The 17,993-nt window shown below is 45.3% G+C and overlaps 1 protein-coding gene across 1 annotated transcript in view; it reads right to left on the bottom strand.

Annotated features, from left to right (window-relative positions):
• Positions 1-5,974: 5,974 nt before the first annotated feature.
• LOC129707486 (sodium-dependent lysophosphatidylcholine symporter 1-like) overlaps positions 5,975-17,993 on the bottom strand; it is a 33,809-nt gene continuing 21,790 nt past the window's right edge. Inside the window, exons 8-14 of the mRNA XM_055652543.1 lie at positions 15,671-15,792; positions 13,548-13,631; positions 12,771-12,854; positions 11,569-11,681; positions 9,833-9,976; positions 8,187-8,363; positions 5,975-7,037 (exon numbers count right to left, since the gene is read on the bottom strand). Coding sequence (XP_055508518.1) covers positions 6,998-7,037; positions 8,187-8,363; positions 9,833-9,976; positions 11,569-11,681; positions 12,771-12,854; positions 13,548-13,631; positions 15,671-15,792 — 764 coding nt within the window. The 3' untranslated portion in view covers positions 5,975-6,997. The remainder of the gene's footprint in view (positions 7,038-8,186; positions 8,364-9,832; positions 9,977-11,568; positions 11,682-12,770; positions 12,855-13,547; positions 13,632-15,670; positions 15,793-17,993) is intronic.

Raw genomic sequence — 17,993 nt, 5'->3', positions numbered from 1 at the left:
TGTGTGTGTGTGTGTGTGTGTGTGTGTGTGTGTGTGTGTGTGTGTGTGTGTGTTGTCTGTGTGTGTGTGTGTGTATAATATGTGTGTGTGTGTGTTTTCTGTGTGTGTGTGTGTGTGTGTGTGTGTGTGTGTGTGTGTGTGTGTGTGTGTGTGTGTGTGTGTGTGTGTGTGTGTGTGTGTGTGTGTGTGTGTGTGTGTGTGTGTGTGTGTGTGTTTCTGTGTGTGTGTGTGTGTCTGTGTGTGTGGGTGTTTGGGTGGGTGTGTTTGTTTGTGTGTGTGTGTGTGTGTGTGTGTGTGTGTGTGTGTGTGTGTGTGTGTGTTTGTGTGTGTGTGTGTTTGTGTGTGTGTGTGTGTGTGTGTCTGTGTGTGTGTGTGTTTCTGTGTGTGTGTGTGTGTGTGTGTGTGTGTGTGTGTGTGTGTGTGTGTGTGTGTGTGTGTTTGTCTGTGTGTGTGTGTTTTTGTGTGTGTGTGTGTGTGTGTGTGTGTGTGTGTGTGTGTGTGTGTGTGTGTGTGTGTGTGTGTGTGTGTGTGTGTGTGTGTGTGTGTTTGTGTGTGTGTGTGTGTGTGTGTGTGTGTGTGTGTGTGTGTGTGTGTGTGTGTGTGTGTGTGTGTGTGTGTGTGTGTGTGTGTGTGTGTGTGTGTGTGTGTGTGTATATGTATGTGTGTGTGTGTGTGTTGTTCTGTGTGTGTGTGTGTGTGTGTGTGTGTGTTTCTGTGTGTGTGTATAATATGTGTGTGTGTGTTTTCTGTGTCTCTGTGTGTGTGTTTGTGTGTGTGTGTGTGTGTCTGTGTGTGTGTGTGTGTGTGTGTTTCTGTGTGTGTGTGTGTGTGTGTGTGTGTGTGTGTTTCTGTGTGTGTGTGTGTGTGTGTGTGTGTGTGTGCATGTGCATGCATGTGCGTGTGTGTGTGTGTGTGTACACATACGTACCCACAGAAAACAAACAATAATAGTGCAATAATAACAATAATAGTCTCTGTAGTTCAGAACTTATTTGAGGTTTTAGTGTTTAATAGGGAGGTTTCACGGCAGTCGGGTCACGACCCATGACCCGTACTGTTGCTACGCTACTCCAAATGGAGTACACGCGATGAACTGCAGGTAAGCACTTACCATTGTTTCCAGCGTAGCGGGCCCGTTAAAACCCGCCGAAATTGTCCATTTTTGCGCTGTAAATAATTATGGAAATCGGGATAAGCGTGCGAGACATTTAGCCTACTTCAGAATTCCAAAAGTGAGGAGAAATGACGGTAGATAGAAGCGAGAGCTGAAGGGACAACAACAGCCAGTGCTTAGCGAACATTGGCCGTTTGCTCACTGCATTTCACTGCATTTCATCAACTAAGGTGATTCCTTTGGCATCTAAAAAGTTTCAGAAGTGATAAATCTGGCTGTAATTTTTTTAAATCGCCCATGGTTCCCAAGTGGGTTTTTACATACAAAATGAAAACGCATCTGAAGAAAAATTTACAGCCAGATTTATCACTTCTGAGACTTTTTAGATACCAAAGGAATCAAGAAAAAACACAAATAATGCCTTACTTGTTGAAATGCAGTGAGCAAACGCGATAATTCCCAATATTTTCAATGTTTACCAAGCACTTTAGCTGCTGTAGTCCCTTCAGTTCTCGCTTCTCTATACCTTCATTTCACTTCACGTTTGGAATTCTAAAGTTGGGTACATGTCTCTCACACTTACCCCGACTCCCACAATTTTTTTCAGCGCAAAAATTCAACATTTTGGCGGTTTTTAACAGGTAGGAAAGTACGCGTTTTTAGCATTAATAACATATACCGGAAGTGAGGGATGTCCTCCAGATGGATTTAGCGGCTCCGTGCATCGAGCCCTCTGACCCAGTGACCTTTCGTGCAACCCCCCTATAGCCAAATGGCTGTCGGGAAGAACCTGGGGGTTACAGTTTGCTGGCTCCTGTACCTTCTTCCCGCTGGCAGGGGTGAAATGTGTGGCCAGGATGGTGTGGGTCACTGATTGTATATTGTGACTGGTAGCATTATAAGTGTACAAATGCTTCTCTCCGTTACTGAACCCATTCTACATTTTACCACCACTCTCCCATGTGCCAGCTCAACTACGGCACATTGCAGAAGCCGGCGCCAGGTTTTAATCTCTTATGTAGTCAGTAAATAGCGAATAAATCAATTCAAATGGTGTTGGAGTTGTTAAGTCTCTCTCCCACATCAGCCGTCGGGAAAAGTTTGGCAGTGAGACTGTTTATTGCCCCGTACTCTTGCATTAACGAAAACAAAGAATCTGCCAAAGTTTCCTTCCACGATACGATTCCAACTGCTAAGTTTATTTTACTGCCTATTGGCATCTGTTCTAAAGTATGTTCATTTTCTAAACTATTGTAGAACGAGTACTAAGTGCCGGAGTAACTCAGCATGTTGGGAGCATCTCAACGTTTCAAGTCGGGACCCTACCTCACAACCCGAAATGTCACCTTATCCATTTCCTCCAGAGATGCTGCCTGGCCAGCTGAGTTCCTCCAGTACTTTGTGTCTTTTTTGTTTTGTAAACCAGCATCTGCAGTTCATTGTGTATCTCATAGAAAACGCTCTGTTATCTTGCCGCACTATGTAAATTCACCGAATAACTAAAATGCTGTCACAGCACATGTGTTTGAAATTTGAATATTGCTTTACAATGTTTTAAACATTTACATTGATATTTAAAATTCATCAAAAAAACAAAATTCGGAATAAATTTAAATTTTTGGTGATTCCACAACTTAAAATTGGCTGACTAGCTGTAAACTATTTGAAAGCTCAATTTACTAACTTATAAAGCAGCCTTACTTCAAACTACAGATACAGGGTGGAAACAGGCCCTTCGACCCACCGAGTCCGTGCTAAACAGGGAGCTCCCAATACACAAGCATAATCTCACACACTAGAGTACAAATACAATTTATAAAAGCAAATCAGCGTACAAGCCTGTATGTCTTTGGCGTGTGTGAGGAAACCAGAACACGGGGAGGAAACGCACATGGTCACGGCGAGAACGTACAAATTCCATACAGATGGCACCAGTGGGCAGGATCAAACCTGGGTCTCTGGCGCTGTAAGGCAGGTAGCAATGCTACCGCTGTACCACCGTGCCTTTCCAGAGGACTCAACTCAAGGTAGATTCTTTAAGAAACAGGGCAAATGTAGCGATTTTGTAGATGGTGGATAAGCAGAGTGTGAGATGATGGACATCAAAAACTCGGACAGCTTTAGCTTATGGACGAGTTAGTGATTTGATGCAGACAGCATGGTCCAAGCTGGGGAAAAGGCCTTGAAATCAATGCTAATGCTCATCGTAGTCTCGGTTTAACATAGAGCCCGTTTTGCATTTTGAATGAGATACAAGGAACTGCAGATGCTGGTTTACAAATAAAAGACACAAAGTGCTGGAGTAACTCAGTGGGTCAGGCAGCATCTCTGGAGAACATGGATTTGTGATGTTTCTGGCTGGGGCATTTACCCCACCCAAAATGTTCTGGATGTTGGGGGAGTCCAGAACCAGGGGCCATGGTTTAAGAATAAGGAGTAAGCCATTTAGAACGGAGACGAGGAAACACTTTTTCACACAGAGAGTTGTGAGTCTGTGGAATTCTCTGCCTCAGAGGGCGGTGGAAGCCGGTTCTCTGGATACTTTCGTGAGAGCTAAATAAGGCTCTTAAAGATAGTGGAGTCAGGAGATATGGGGAGAAGGCACGAACGGGGTACTGATTGGGGATGATCAGCCATGATCACATTGAATGGCCCGAAGGACTGAATGGCCTATTCCTGCACCTATTGTCTATTGTCTAAAATGTCACCTATCCACGCTCACGAAAGATGCTGCCTGACCCGCTGAGTTACTCCAGCACTCAGTCTTTATTTTTTGCTTTTTGAACATTTGAATGTGGAGTATTTGTTTAGTTTAGAGATACAGCGTGGGAACAGGCCCTTCGGCCCATCGAGTCCACGTTGACCAGCGATCCCCGCACACTAACACTACCCTACACACTAGACACAATTTACAAATTTACCGACTCCAATTAGCCTACAATCCTGTACGTCTTTGGAGCGTGGGAGGAAACCGCAGCTCGCGGAGGAAACCCACGCAGGTCACGGGGAGAAGACACAAACTCAATAGAGACAGCAGCCGTAGTCAGCATCAAACTCGGGGTCTCTGCCGCTGTAAAGCAGCAACTCTACTGCTGCGCCACCGTGCCACTGGCCTGTTCCTGCACTGTACCCCTAAACTAAGCGGAGTATTTGTGTAGATTACAATTACTGTATAAACCCACAGAGGCTGCTTTACCCGATGCCTGTCCAGATTCCTATTAACAAAGTGTGGTATAATCAGAAGGCAACTTAATGTTATAAATTTAATATATAATTCTGTTCACAACAATAATTAAATTTACATCATGTAACAAAGAAACACAAAATATATAAACACCCGACAGATTTTGTGACAAAAAAAAGTTTTCAGAAGCATTTACAATTAATTCTCGTTACTTCCAAAGGATATTCAGCGTAATCATAAACTGTGGAAATAAAATGCAAGTCCTGGCCCACTGTGGTCCTAAACTGGGATGTTTCATGCTTAGAGCAGAGATACCTTGCTGCCAATGAGTTTTTAAAGGGCCTACATGGGCTATCCTTCCTCTCAACCATCCAGTGTTGACACTGCTTATTGGGAATGGCTATTAACAGGTGTCAGGGGTTATGGGGAGAAGGCAGGAGAATGGGGCTAGGAGGGAGATAGATCAGCCATGGTTGAATGGCGGAGTGGACCCGATGGGCCAAATGGCCTAACTCTGCTCCTATCACTCATGGCCCTTAATGGCCACCATCCTGCACTAAGTCACAATGTTTTTTCACACATCATTGAGGTTTTTTTTCCACAAGTTTCTTCACAGAGATTTCAAATGTTTCCTTCTCAGATTCGCCGGCCACTGCACAGACAGACTGAAAAGTGCTGGAGGAACTCAATGGGTCAGTCAGCATCTGCGGAAGGAATGAACAGGCGACGTTTTGGGTCGGGATATTTCCAGTCTGCAAAAGGGTCGCGACCTTCAAAATGTCTGTCCATCTCCTCCATAGATGCTGACTGACCCACGGAGTGTTTTCAAACACCGAGTGCAAGATTATGTATTGAAGTCTATCATAGATTGGCATCCATCCATGGTTCTGGTGTTGGACTTGTCCAGCTCCCTTTCAACTTACAATACAAATTAACATTGTTTAGACCTGATAATCAGTTATAAAATGAATGAAACTTTAGGAGAAATATTGAAAGATGCCCTAATTTGTGCACTGGTCCAGAATACAATTCATTTTGTCTTTTAAAATTAATAATTGGCAGTAAGAGGTTATAATTAGCTTCCTGTCCACAAAGCTAATAGTAGCATGAAGTGCTCTGTGAAGAAGTCCAATATAACAGAATATTCTCAGAATCACCCATCCATTACACAATGAAACACAGTGTAGCTCATCCTTCAAATCACGAGCTTGACTCAAATTTCACTGCACCTTAATTGGTATATGTGACAATAAACTGTCCTTGACTCAATTTCAGAAAATGCTAAACACATTGTAACAAGACCAAAATATAAATAAAAAGTTTAATCATCCTCTAATTCTTCATTTTTCCTATTTCTCATCCTTCCTTTCCCTATTACTCATTGCTTTTTTTTTAGAAAAATAGAACTTTTACACGCGTGCACATTCAAAAGTTTATGGAAATGCGTTTACGGGCTATTTCTCAGGTAATTGTGCAAAAAAAACACTTTCCCCCCCCCCCGAGAGGTTTTGAATTGAACTTAATTTTCTTTTTAAAAAGTGAATAACTGTTGGCCTCCAAAGTACCAGGTGATAGATCAGTGCAGAAAGCAGAGCAAAAAGAGTATTTCACATCCCTTACCCTTCGTTTCATCCATTGCTCTCCCCACCCCACCCCCCGCCCCCCCCTCATCCAAATAGTATTAAAGAGATTGCTGAGCAATGTTTGGGCCAGCAGTTGTTGCATTAAGTGCTTTTGATATATTTGTATTCACGTTAGCTGCAATATTACAATACATTATTTTCCTACATTTACATGAGTGGAGAAATTCACACGTAATGATGAATATCTCTCTTTACTGTGGATTTATAAAAGCACAATTCAGTTATAATTAGATCTTTTCTCTTGTTTTCTCCTGTGGTTCAATTCATTTATTGCACCCACGCATCTGTTTAACCGAGGTTGTATATTTAAATTCTGCTTTTCTAAATGAGAAATAAAAATATCGGCAGCATTTAATGGCAGTACATTTTCTACTCTCTCCCTTATCAATAGCTCCCAGACGTAGCAGATGGAAGGCAAAAAGTGTCAGAGGCTTGAGAGATGACCTTAGCTCCCACATCTCCATTCAAAGTGCTGTGGATACAGTGAACTGCAGATGCTGGAATCTTGAGCAAACACAAATTGTCGGAGGGTCAGGCAGCATCTCTGGAGGGAATGGACAGATGTTTCAGGTCAAGACACTTCAAGTCTGAAGAAGGTTCCTTCTGTCTGCCTATTCCCTCCACAGACGCAGACCTGGCCTAGCCTGCTGAGTTCCTGCAGCGCTTTGTGCTCTGCTTGCAGAACGAGGAATTGTTATTAAACGTTTCCTGCAAGCCAAGACTGAGTTAGCGCATGGTTTGACATATACTAGAAAAACAGGTTTTATTTAAAAAAAAAAAAAAAAAAAATTTTTAAACAAAAACAAATGTTCTTTATTTTGGTGTCATGTTGTTTTGGCCATGGTGGGTGACGAGGTAAGGCTTGGTTCGGTCTCCATGTCTCTCTGTGGCAGCTCGGTGACGAGTCTGGTTTGGTTCTTTACGGGAGGAACGGCTCTTTGATGACCACTTGTCCTCACATCTGTATTACAAGAATTCGGCATCTCAATCTTCAACCTGAAGCCAGAATCCACACGAGTCACAGATCTTACAAAGGATTTGGTGCATTTTTTGGTTTCATAGTGTGTTCTCTTCGAGTTCCACTTCCCAGCTTTTTCTGTCAAAGAAAGGCATTGTTGATGAAAGGGTGACGCGATGAGCAACTGTACACACAATCTAGGACAGCGACACAAAGCTTCTCTCTCTCCCTCTAATCTATTCAGTTCCTTCAGCTTCCTTTGTTAGATGGTCATCATCAATACTGCCATCTTTATAACACAACACAATTGCTTACAACAAGGGCTATGGCCCAAGAACTGTCTTAGTAAAATATGGTGTTGTAATCATTAGTGGAATTAGGCCATTCGGCCCATCAAGTCTACTCCGCCATTCAATCATGGCTGATCTATCTCTCCCTCCTAACCCCCATTCTCCTACCTTCTCCTCATAAACCCCGACACCCATACTAATCAAAATGTAACAGCTATTCAATATTTAAAAGGTAATTCCTCACTCCATTGGGGCAGTTTATTACAAAATCAAAATTGTTGTGCATTAACAGAATGGATGATTAATTTAACGGTGTGGTATAAAATGTAAACATTCTCCCTAGTGTGTGTAGGATAGTGTTAATGTGCGGGTAAACGTTGGTCGGTGTGGACTCGGTGGGCCGAAGGGCCTGTTTCCGCGCTGTATCTCTAAACTAAAACTAAGCTAAATCAACTCTGACCAGCGATCCCCGCACACTAACACTTTTACCAAAGCCAATTAACCTGCAAACCTGCATGTCTTTGGAGTGTGGGAGGAAACCGGAGCACCCGGAGAAAACCCACGCAGGTCACGGGGAGAACGTACAAATTCAGTGCAGACAGCACCAGTGGTCAGGATCGAACACGGGGCTCTGGCGCTGTGAGGCAGCAACTCTACCGCTGCACCAGAGTGTCGCCCTGCCTTTGGGACATGTGGGAAACCTATGCGGACACAGGGAGAACGTGCAAACTCCACCTAGCCAGCAGCCAAGGTCAGTATCGAACTCAGATCCCCAAAGCCGTGAGGCAGCAACTCTACCGCTGCGCAACCGTGCCGCCCCGAATACGTATCCGCCTATTCTTCCCTCTGTCCTTATGAAGCTGCTGCTAAGGTTTACCATGTCCAGGAAGCCATCAAACCACTGTGCACAGAACTTGCGTCAACTTCACTTGGCCAATATTCCGTCTCTACCAAAAAAGCCAAGCTAAACAAAGAGATTAATAGCCCACACGCTTACACAACTCCTTCAAGCTCCATCTTTAATTCTCTTCTCCGTGTCTCGTTTATCGGATAAAAATAAAATATCGTCAATCCGATCAGCACCATCATTATTGGGACGGGCGCCACCAACACCTTCAGGGTCGTTGCCACGGCTGGGATATGTTCGCAGGTTCCCGGTCTGTAACCTGAAAAGCTGAACAGACACACAGATGACGTAACCCCCTGTGAACTCTGGGGTGGTTGGCAATATGGCAACTCATGAAATGCTTCAATGCACTAAAGGGTTGAACGATGAAGCACGTTGTACATCCCACCAAGGTACAGCATGGTACGATCCAGTGGCCATCTAACTATGACCACCTGAAGCACTCATGTCCCACCACATATGCCTCATAATGAAGCAGCAGTCACCTCCTCACTCGCATTAACAAAAAATAATTTGACCGAGGCGTTTGCAGTTCTGGTCGCCCCATTACAGGGTGGATGTGGGGGCTGCAGAAGAGGTTTTACCAGAATGCTGGATTAAAACTGGATTAGATGGCATTAGCTAAAAGTCCCACCGTTCACCTCCTTGTGTCCCCATCGTTTGCACATCTTCCCCAGCCAACAATGGACCATGATGGACTCCACCCTCCCCGAGATCATCTGTTGCTGATCCTGTGTTGTTCTGGCCTTTTCTCTCAACTTTGCCCCCACCCCCGAACCCCGAACCCTCCCCAGCTCTATCTTTCAGCCTGAAGAAGGGTTCCAACCCAAAACGTCACCTATTCCTGGTTGGTGCAGACTTGTTGGGCCGAACGGCCTGCTTCCACTTTATGTCGCTAAACTAAAACTAAACTTGGCCTCACGTCGAGCATGGACATCATGGGCCGAACTCAGTCTGAAGAAGGGCCCCGACTCAAAACATCTCCTATCCATGTTCTCCAAAGGAGCTGCCTGACCTGCTGAGTTACTCCAGCACTTTGTGTGTCCTCTTGTGAAAACCAGCATCCTTGTTTCTCCACTTTAACAGAGCATACTGTATTGCTAAAGGTATACATGTATTGTAAGCATGAGGTACATAACTTAAATCAAGTATCTCCGCCTTTGCGAGAAATGTGAAATCTAAAATCGGTTATGTAACTAAAACAGTAACACAAAAAAGCAATTGGATGGTTGGAGAGAACAAAAGGGTGCAGAGAAGATTCACGAGGATGTTGCCAGGACTAGAAGGTGTGAGCTACAGGGAGAGGTTGACTAGGCTGGGTCTCTATTGCTTGGAGCGCAGGAGGATGAGGGGTGATCTTATAGTGGTGTATAAAATAATGAGAGGAATAGATCGGGTAGATGCCCAGAGTAGAGGAATCGAGGAGCAGAGGACATAGGTTCAAGGTGAAGGGGTTAAGATTTAATAGGAATCTTGAGCGGTAACTTTTTCACACAAAGGGTGGTGGGTGTATGGAACAAGCTGCCAGAGGAGGTAGTTGAGGTTGGGACTATCCCAACGTTTAAGAAAGACTTAGACAGGTACATGCATAGGACAGGTTTGGAGGGATGTGGACCAAACGCAGGCAGGTGGGACTAGTGTTAGCTGGGACATGTTGGCCGGTGTGGGCAAGATGGGCCCGTTTCCACAATGTATCACTCTATGACTCTATATAAAAACATAAATTGGAAACATACTGCAAACACAAGGTTGAAAAGCCCAGGGAGGTTCCGGCAGCGAATTTAGTGAAGAATACATAGAAGGAGTAGAACAAGGGCTCCAGGTCTAAGCAGCGAGGATTCTTTGCTCGAAAATCATCCACAACATCTGGAAGCATTGACCTGGAAATAGAACTCAGAACAATCAGGCGGGTTGGCGGACAAATCAAATGGAGAAAACCACAATAAAATTAACGCTTAGCTCTGAGTTGCAAAACGAGATTGGGGATTGTAATATACCAATTGAAAAAATGACACCAATGGATATTTTTAAAGCAGAGATAGATAGATTTGTGATTAGTGCGGGTGTCAGGAGTTATGGGGAGAAAGCAGGAAAATGGGGTTAGGAGGAAGAGATAGATCAGCCTTGACTGAATGGCGGAGTAGACTTGATGGGCTGAAAGGCCTAATTCTGCTCCTATCACTTAAGAATTTATGAAATTAATACAACTGCAATTAGATACTCATCGGAGTACTTACAGCTCAGAAACAGGCCATTCGTCCCTTCTTGCCCATGCCAACCAGGTTGGTACATTAGACTAGTCCCATTTTGACTGTGTTTGGCCCTCAGCTCCCCAAAACCTACCATATATCTGTCCAAATGTTTTAAAAGACCTTTCTCAAAGGCAGCAAAGAAAGCTCGTTCTTAAACCACACTTTCCTCTGCAAAGAGCGAGATTGTGCAGCGGGTAGAGCTGCTACCTCACAGCGCCAGAGACCAGGGTTCGATCCTGACCTCGGGTGCTGTCCGTGTGGAATTTGCCCGCTCTCCCAGAGCCCATGTGGGTTTCCTCCGGGTGCTTCAGTTTCCTCCCACATCTCACAGATGGCGGGTTTAGAGGTTGATTGACCCCTATAAAATGGGCCCTGGAGTGTGGGATGAGAAAGCGGGATAACATAGAACTAGTGTGAACGGATGGTCGATGGTCGGCGTGGACACGATGGGCCGAAGGGCCTATGCCCATTCTGCATGATCTGTAAACCTGGTTACAATGCAGACTTTAGTCGAGATTTTTGGACTCCATCTCTAATTGTTTTTTTTTTTTATACCCCTGTTCATCTGAAGCAACTATGTTAAATGAAAGCTGATTATTGCCATTTAATCAAAAAAACTGGCTAAAAAAAAAGTTGGGGCGTACAGTTGTAAGATGTAGAATAAGGCATTTAGTCTGTCATCTTGAAGGGTCTGTAACCTGGGGCTGGCAAAAAGAGTACAAAATAGTGACGTCTTAAAGAAGAGATACTAGATATGGTTAGGTTTGCTCAATTATGGAAATTCGATATCCAGCATTTCATTTTTATTTTAACCTAGTTTAGTGTGGTTTAGTTTGGAGATACAAAGTGGAAACAGGCCTGACGTCCAACTGAGTCCGCGCCGACCAGCGATCCCCTCGCACGCTAGGGACACGTTACAATTTTTTCCCGAGCCAACTAGCCTATAAAATCTGTACGTCTTTTGGAGTGTGGGAGGAAACCAGGGATCCCGGGGAAAACCCACCAGGGTCACGAGGAGAACGTGCTAACTCCGTGCAGACAGCACCCCCTGGTCAGGATCGAACACAGGGACACTGGCGCTGAGAGACAGCAACTATACCGCCACGCGACCTGCCTCTAACAATTCAATAAGCAAATGTTTCTCTCTCTCTCTGTCAAGAGAATCTTTGGATCAAAGGTTCTATCTGGAGCGTGACGTCACAGTGACTGGACAGACTTACCATGGCAACAGGAAGGCAACGGCAAGGCTGGCCCCAGTAGCGATGGCCATGATGATAATCACTGGCAAGTTACCGTTCACCGTGACTATGGTGATCAATGGAGGGATGTACCACTGAGAGGAAGAAAGAAAGACAGGAGAAACGATATCCGTCAGTGTCCAAAGTCCTGCCTTCCGAGTGGTGAGAACACTAATTTCCCTTTAGTAAATTAAATGCAACTAAACAATAATTGATCAGTATACCATGCTAACAGAAGATCGAACAGGTTAGAGGCATAGTCATACAGCGTGGAAACAGACCCTTCAGCCCACAGTCTACTATACTATATATATTATTTTTATGTGGAAAGAAAGCACACTTCAAATATATGTGCAAGAAGCCAATGTGGAAACATGCCCTCCAGCCCAACTTGCCCACACCCACTAACATGCCACATCTACACTAGTCCCACACCTGCCTGCGTTTGGTCCATATCCCTCTAAACCTGTCCTAATGTTTCTTAAACATTGCAATAGTACCTGCCTTATCTACAACCTCCTCTGGCAGCTCGGTCCATCTACCAACCACAGCCTTTGTGCAAAAAAAAGTTACCCCTCAGACTCCTATTAAATCTCCCCTCCCCCTCACAAGCAAACTTATGTGAGTATTTTGGTAGAGCTGCTGCCTCACAACGCCAGACACCCCGGGTTTAATTTTGCGTTGCCCTGTTTGACCTCATTTCTCCACCTCATATCCTCCATTTTAGAAAAAAGATGAGGAGGAAATTCTTTAGCCAGAAGGTGGTGAATCTGCAGAATTCATTGCTACATATGCAGTGGAGGCCAAGACGAGGGGTCATTTTTAACGCAGAGATTGACAATTTCTTGATTAGTAAGACTGTAAAATGGTCACGGGGGAAAAAAGCTGGAGAATGGGGTTGAGAGGGAAAAATAGATTGGCCATGATTCAATGGCGGAGCAGACTCGATGGGCCGAATGGCCTAATTCTGCCCCCATGTCTTATGGTCTTACAATGGAAGATATTCAGCAGCAAGAAAGACCATCTGACACCATCCTACACCTCCTCAACAGCTAACAAGCACCTGCTCGATCTAAAACATAACGATCGCACTCGTCGGAGAGAACAGGACAAAAATCACCCCATGGCAATGAGACAGCAGAAAGAGAAAGATTTCAGCTTTGATGCAGGACATGTTAACTCACAATCAGTCCCACAAAGAGAGCAAATTTCTTTCCAAACTTCACCAGGACCCACTGCCAGAACGGAACCATGATTGTTGCAGAGATCTGGAGAGGGAGAGAGAGAAAAAGAAATTTAATAATCTAATTGCTTTCTACTAGAAATAAAGCCGAGATTTGATAGGTATATGATGATATTAGTATGGAGGGCTATTTGATAGTCAGCATGCATTTAGTGGGCTGAATGGCCTGTTTCTGTTTTTGGTGCTATTGAGGGTTGACTCCATTGACGGTTATTCGAGGGTCAGCATGGGAGCAGTGGGCTGAAGGGCCTGTTTCTGTACTCCATAACTCTACGACCCTCAACAGCAACATCAGGTTAAAGGGTGCCAATATAATTTTGCCCAATATTTAATTTGTGTGTGCCTTGTATAAGTCACGTCAATCATTAATGGGACGAGGAGGAGGTAACAATATAAATTGTCCAGCTATTAATGGGGCTGAATTTATAAAATGTAGGCGCCATAAATCTTCAAATTGACTGAAATGCATGCAATCAAAAGATCCAAGTGCAAACAAATAAATGACCTAGAATGCAAGAAAAAAAAGTTACAATTGTACATCAAATTGTCCTATTGCAATGTTTAAGAGGCAATTGGACAGGACAGGCTTAGAGGGGTATGGGCTAAACTAGTGTAGATGGGACATGTTGGCCGGTGTGGGCAGTTCAAATAGACATATTATTCACACAAAAGATTTCCTTGAGAAATTACATTTGCATCTGTGAACATTGATACATACCAAGATGACAAAGATGATGTGCTGGAAGTGATTGCCCAGCCCAGCAGCATGCGTGCAAAACAGGGCAAAGTTATTCTGGACGAGCTGTGGACATGGGAAAGCAATAGGAAGAAGTGTTAAGCTTATTACATTTTAGACAATAGACAATAGGTGCAGGAGTAGGCCATTCGGCCCTTCGAGCCAGCACCGCCATTTAATGTGATCATGGCTGATCATCCACAATCAGTACCCCGTTCCTGCCTTCTCCCCATATCCCCTGACTCCAGCATATCTTTAAGAGCCCTATCCAGCTCTCTTGAAAGTATCCAGAGAACTGGCCTCCACCGCCCTCTGAGGCAGAGAATTCCACAGACTCACAACTCACTGTGTGAAAAAGTGTTTCCTCATCTCCGTTCTAAATGTTTAACCCCTTATTCTTAAACTTGACATGGGACATGGCCATTTGCAATGAAGCGTAATCTTAGCAAACACAGATTTCAACAGCAAATCTCAGCGGTGAAAGCAAATCCTGAACACACGCTGTGGCTGCAGGTACAAAATGTTTGATTTTTCTGCTTTGGTTTTCGGTTTCGAGGTCGCTGCCCTCCAGGTCCCGGCAGAAATAGTTGGCCTGCATGCGTGTGCCGAGGGAGAGTGTCCAAAGACCACGGGTTCATTGGGCTCAGGAGTAGGTGGGGGATACTGGACAAAGGTCATGGGACACATGCCCCAAAGTTCATGGGGTTCAGAGAAGGGGAGGGGGGGAGGGGGGATGGGGACACACACCTGATAAAGAGGCAACGCTCAAACCTGCTTTATTGTCGAACGCGCAAAGTGCCAACGCACAGTGAAATTCATTTCATCCAGTCCCGTAGAGTATTGCCGTATCATCCCCGATTAGCAGTTGTACAGCAACAGTCTACTGAGCCCGCATGCAAGAGGCGGCATGTTTTGGAGCCATTTTCCAAGTCCAGCCCACGCTCCAGTGGCTATGAGTGGTGCCCGACCCAGGTGAGCCCCAGGCTGCTGCAGGGCCTCCAGCCATCGCCTTCCTTGGTCGACCAACGTCTTGGCGGCTGGATTCCATTGTTTTCTCATGCAATTGGTGAATGCACTTAAGACTTTTGAGTCCACAGAAGGGAGCCGAGCCTAAACATTCTCCAGAGATCACCCGTACACTAGATCTACACTAGGCGCTAGGGAAAATTAACGTTTAAACTTGTACGTCTTTGCAATGTGGGAGGAAACCGGAGCACCCGGAGAAAACCCACGCGGTCACAGAGAGAACGTAAAAACTCTGCACAGACAGCACCTCTGGTCAGGATCGAACCTGGGTCTCTGGTGCTGTTAGGCAGGAACTCTATTGCTGCGCCACCGTGCCGCCCCTATCTGCCCAATATTCCAGCATTCCAGCATCTGCATTCTCGTATCTCTACTGTGTCTTTCAATCACTTGCACTACTGTTGATTTTCAGCTTCAGATTATGTTTCTTCCAATATTATGTGGCATAGGTTTAAGGTGAGAGGGGGGGGGGTTATTGTTATAGGGATCTGTGGGGTAACCTTTTCACAGAAAGGGTGGTGGGTTTTTAGTTTAGTTTAGAGATACAGCGCTGAAACAGGCCCTTTGGCCTACCGAGTCCGCATGTATACAAAGCCAATTAACCTACAAACTTGTGTGTCTTTGGAGTGTGGGAGGAAACCGAAGATCTCGGAGAAACTACACGCAGGTCACGGGGAGAACGTACAAACCCTCTACAGACAGCACCCGTAGTCGGGATCGAACCCCGGGTCTCTGGCGCTGTAAGGCAGCAACTCTACCGCTGCGCCACCGTGCTGTATGGAATGAGCTGCCGGAGGAGGTAGTCGAGGTAGGGACTATTGAAATGTTTAAGAAACAATTAGACAGGTACGATGGATAAGACCCATCTTGAGGGATGTGGGCCAAACGGGGGCAGGTGGGACTAGTACAGATGGGATACGTTGGTCGGTGTGGGCAAGTTGGGCTGAAGGGCCTGTTTCCATGCTGTACGCCACCACGACTCTAATACTGAACAACATGACTTCTGGGTTCTTTGGTTTAACAATGATGCTAAAACCCAACGGCGACAGATAAATACAGTGCAACATAGTCACTTGAGTTACCTGAAAAGCCAAGGAGATGAATAGAAAGCCAAAGGTTAGACTCAGGTATGGTTTGTGACTCATCACCAGCTTCAGACCCGTCAGGTACGACACATGGAAATGGTCTTTGGGAGTAAAGCAACCTGCAATAACCAAAATAAAAGTACCAATTAATCTACAAGTAATGTCTTCCAAATGCACGTAGACACAAATAACTGCAGATGCTGGTGTATTAAAAAAAAAGACACAAGGTGCTGGAGTAACTCAAGCGGGCCAGGCAGCGTCCATAGAAACATAGAAATTAGGTGCAGGAGTAGGCCATTCGGCCCTTCGAGCCTGCACCGCCATTCAATATGATCATGGCTGATCATCCAACTCAGTATCCCGTTCCTGCCTTCTCTCCATACCCCCTGATCCCCTTAGCCACAAGGGCCACATCTAACTCCCTCTTAAATATAGCCAATGAACTGGCCTCAACTACCCTCTGTGGCAGAGAATTCCAGAGATTCACCACTCTCTGTGTGAAAAAGGAGTCCCTGGAGGACAAGGATAGACGACATTGTGCCGTCCAAAAAAAGGGTTCCAGGATGTTGCCCGACCCGCTGAGTTACTCCAGCAATTGGTGTCCTTATAGCCCTGTCCCATGGCACGAGTTCATTCCAAGAGCTCTCACGAGTTTGCCCGGATTCGAACTCGGAGATTTACGGTAATGGCCGCTCGTCGGTACTCGGGGCTCTCGTGGACAGTTTTCAACATGTTGAAATATCTTCACGAGTCTTCCCGTGCTTTCCTGCCGTTTGCGAGTCTTCCCGAGTGCCTGCCGTTAGCGTTACGAGCCGCTAAGAGACGTCCCCGAGCTCCGACGTACCCAGTGGGTACGTCGGAGCTCGGGGACGTCTCTTAGCGGCTCGTAACGCTCATTCTCCGTGCTTACCACGAGTTTGATTTTTTTAAACTCGGGAGAGCTCTTGGAATGAACTCGTACAGTAGGACTAGGCTCTTACTTTACTCAAATACACATAACTGGTTCACTGAGCACCTGAGGGTATCGGAATCAGGAATTATGTAAAGCTTAAACTTGTCCAATCTGTTTGCTGCCTTAAATGTCGTAAATTTCAGTGGCTGGGGTCAGGTATAAGTAGCTGTTCTGGTGACGCAATAGACTCTTGTTTAATTGTCTATGTACTGACAACTAAAGTTCGGACTTGCAGCAGCATAGCTGGCCTACAAACGCAATAAACACAGATAGATATTACAATCAAAATTTCTATAAATTAATGACCATAACAGTGGTGCACAAACAAAAGGTCTTTAGTGCAGTCAAAGACAGTGCATAGAAGTCCATTGTTCACAGTTGCTGAGGTTAGTGTTGTGTAGCATTCAAGAGCCTGATAATTGCTGGGAAGAAGCTTTTCCTGAACCTGGTGGTCACGGTTTTCAGGCTCCTGTACCTTCTTAGAGAGTCTTAGAGTCTTGCAGTGTTGAAACAGGCCCTTCGGCCCAACCTGCTCATACTGGCCAACATGCCCCATCTACATTAGTCGCACCTGCCTGCGTTTGGCCCATATCCCTCGGAACCTGTCCTACCCATGTACCTGTCTAAATGTTTATTTAACGTTGCAATATATTTAGACAGGTTTCTTCCTGATGTCAAGAGTGAAATGGGTGCGGTTCCTTGGTGATGCTGGTTGCCTCTTTGGGCCAGTGCCTCCTTTAAATGCCTTCGATGGAGGAATGATTAATGCAAAAAGAGAGAGAAAGAATAGCAGAGGCAAAAAATGCACGGTGGCGCTGCGGTAGGGCCTTACAGCGCCAGAGACCCGGGTTCGATCCAGACTACGGGTGCTGTCTGTACGGGGTTTGTACGTTCTCCCCGTGACCTTTCTCCGAGATCTTCGGTTTCCTCCCACACATCCAAAGATATACAGGTTTGTAGGTTAACTAGCTTGGTATAAAATTGTAAATTGTCCACAGTGTGTGTAGGATGGTGTTGGTGGGCGGAGATCGCTGGTCGGTGCGGACTCATTGGGCTGAAGGAGCCAGTTTCCGTGCTGTATCTCTAAACTAAAGACAATTTCATACACCAGTATCCGGGCAGCAATTGAACATTTTAGTTTGCGAATAAATGTTGTTTATCAGCTTAATGGGCCTGATTTTTCAGCGGACTGCCGGCAACTGTCAGGGTGGAACACACAAACACACAGCTTCCTTCACCAGCCCATGTGAATTTTTTAGACAGCGCTCCCCCCGCTTGCCCTGTCTAAAATATTCACACAGTGCAAAGCCAAAGTGATACAGACACACACCGCGATGAACAGGAAGGTTGGCGCTGTAATATACAAGC

This window comes from Leucoraja erinacea, chromosome 21 (genome assembly GCF_028641065.1).
Source record: "Leucoraja erinacea ecotype New England chromosome 21, Leri_hhj_1, whole genome shotgun sequence".
In the NCBI taxonomy this organism is placed as follows: Eukaryota; Metazoa; Chordata; class Chondrichthyes; order Rajiformes; family Rajidae; genus Leucoraja; species Leucoraja erinaceus.
The sequence above is the reverse complement of the archived record's forward strand: the minus strand, read 5'-3'. Positions and strand labels throughout refer to the sequence as shown.